General features: G+C 36.5%; 1 protein-coding gene across 1 annotated transcript; it reads right to left on the reverse strand.

The window, feature by feature from the left end:
- Positions 1-1426: 1426 nt before the first annotated feature.
- Positions 1427-2372, reverse strand: LOC116758344 (olfactory receptor 10A3). The gene is given in 3 exon segments (XM_032641170.1): positions 1427-1758; positions 1761-2106; positions 2109-2372. Coding segments are annotated over 3 exon segments (942 nt in total).
- Positions 2373-2836: the final 464 nt, after the last annotated feature.

Consider the following 2836-nt stretch of genomic DNA (forward strand, 5'->3'; position numbering starts at 1 on the left):
AAAAAAAAGGAATGTTTCATAAAGAGAAAATGCTCCAACCTCTTTTTTATCTCACCCAAAGCATAAATGAATGGTGGTGCTCCTTTGATGTAGGTTCAATGAGTTGGACACTTTCTATTGCCTACTAGCAATATTAAAATAAGAAGCAAGAATGAAGTATTATATTTGTCACAGTGTCTATTCTTTCTGGGAAAGATAACACACAGATTGATACGATTCATGGATAATAGAAAATAGGCACAATTTATCATATTTATGTTCTACAAGAAAAAAATTCATATATTGTTTGACAAATGTTGAGGGCATTTTTGCCCTATAACAGAAATTTGACCAGATTTCCAAAACAATGGTTTATAAGTGAAAAAGCAGTATGATAAATGACCCTCAAAAACAGTAACACAATGGACGAATATATTCTAAAATAACCAGATGAAATCCAGCTGTGGATTATAATGTCTTTAGGTCCTTGAATAGAACCAGTGTGGTCCTCTCAATAAATAGCTGTTCTTTTCAACTTACACATGGACATATTTTCACTCAAAAAATAAAAAGCTCATCTATTTGTTGGCTTCCTGGAGCTCAAACCAGTCAGTGGGGCAGAGTGGGTTTTCAAAATCAATCTGAAATTGTTAACATCATTTTTTAAAGTAATTTTGGTATTATTGACGAAAGTTGGCAAACTCACAGTTTATTTGATCCATCAAAACCCTGCTGTGGAACCTATTCTGCAGAAATTAAAGCAACAATGTTTCTGAATGTAAAAAACTAGTTTCTTTTTTTTTTTTTCTTTTTTTTTTATTTATTTTTTTATTTTTTTAATTTTTTTTGGCTGTGTTGGGTCTTCATTGCTATGCACGGGCTTTCTCTAGCTGCGGTGAGCGGGGGCTACTCTTCCTTGCGGCGCGCAGGCTTCTCACTGCAGTGGCTTCTCTTGTTGCAGAGCATGGGCTCTAGGCACGCGAGCTCAGTAGTTGTGGCACATGGGCTTAGTTGCTCCGCAGCATGTGGAATCTTCCCGGACCAGGGCTCGAACCCACGTCCCCTGCATTGGCAGGCGGACTCTTAACCACTGCGCTACCAGGGAAGTCCCCAAAACTAGTTTCTTTATTTAGCTTTCTCTAAAGAGACAAAAAGTTAACACATACCCATATGGCCACCAATAAACAATTTTTTTTTTAATTTTTTTTTTTAATAAACAATTTTTTGAAGAAACTGTATTATACCTAATATTAAGGAATATTATGCATCTATGAAAAAAGAATAAAAACATTAATATATAAAGATGCCCTAATATATTATCAGATTTGTAGAACTCAAAAAATCAAACATATTCGTACCAAGAAATGCAAACTGTTTCTACCATTTATTAAATTTAAATAAAGTTCAGTCCAGCATTGACCAAATATCACATGGCTTCTCAGCATAGTCAGAATGTATATAAATCCACTTTTCTTAGCCATAATTTCATCAAAGCTCTTTTCAGCTCACTGTTTCTCAAACTGTAGATCAGTGGATTCAGCAGAGGCATAAGAAGTGAGTAAGACAAGGACATCAGCTTCTTGGTTTCTGGGGAGTAGCCAGATTTGGGTTGTAAGTAAGTCATACTGGCTGTGCCATAGAAGAGGGTAACAGACATGAGATGGGAGGCACAGGTGGAAAAGGCCTTTTGCCTCCCAGTGGTTGATGACATCTTCAGGATGGCAAAGAGAATTCGAATGTAAAACAGGAGTATCAACAAGAAAGGGAGCATAACAATCAAAACGTACCAGTGAATGCACAGATTTCAAATAAAAGGATGTCTGCACATGCAAGCTCTAGCCTTGGGGGAGTCTCACAGAAGAGATGATTAATTTCATTGGGGCCACAAAAGGGAAAACTAAAAACCCATAAGGTCTGCACAGTAGCCACCATGATCCCTGAGACCCATGAGAATATAACCAATTTCATGAAAACCCTTTTGTTCATAATCATTGGGTAGCTCAGAGGACGGCAGATTGCAGCAAATTGGTCATAAGCCATTGCCCCCAGGAGAAAACATTCGGTCCCACCAAAAAGAAGAATGAAATACGTCTGTGCAAAACAGCCTGCAAAGGTGATCATACTTTTTTTTCATTGGAGAGGGCCACCAGCATTTCAGGCATAATGACTGCACTGAAACTCACATGCACCACAGACAAGTTCAGGAGAAACAAGTACATGGGAACGTGTAAGCTCTGTTCCAGGGAGATGATGACTATAATGATGGCATTTCCCATCAGAGTCACCAGGTAATCAACCAAGAAAACCCCAAAGAGCTGCCCTTGGAGTTCAGGAAAATTAGAAAAGCCCAAGAGGATGAATTCAACCACAGAGCTTTGGTTTTGCCTTTTCATTTCAGTAGTGGAGTGTATATTGTTTTTATGGACCATGTATGTAAATTATAAAGTAACAATCCAATAGCTGAGAGTTCAAGTCTGATATTCTTGACAGAAGATATAATGATGAGCTCATTTTGACAAATCAACCTGAAAATTTTGAGAATGGCCAGTTACTGGAATAGTGAATCTTTCAGACACAAATAAAGAAGTGAAGAATTTTGGCTCAGAAATCTTGTTTCAAAAGTACAAAATAACAGCAGGTGTTCTCTGGCAACTTTTTTGCCAGGTGGAAAATTAATCCTTTCCTTAAAACACAAACAGACATTATATTACTTAGAATCTATTGTCTATTACATTGATGTATGCATCTCTGTTCTTTTCAATTGTATGTTTATATATGAATTTTCAAATAAAGTGTTTCAAATAAACAAATAGCAAAAAATATCCAGAAAAAATTACAACTAATAATTCAAAACTAA

Source organism: Phocoena sinus, chromosome 8 (assembly GCF_008692025.1).
Source record: "Phocoena sinus isolate mPhoSin1 chromosome 8, mPhoSin1.pri, whole genome shotgun sequence".
In the NCBI taxonomy this organism is placed as follows: domain Eukaryota; kingdom Metazoa; phylum Chordata; class Mammalia; order Artiodactyla; family Phocoenidae; genus Phocoena; species Phocoena sinus.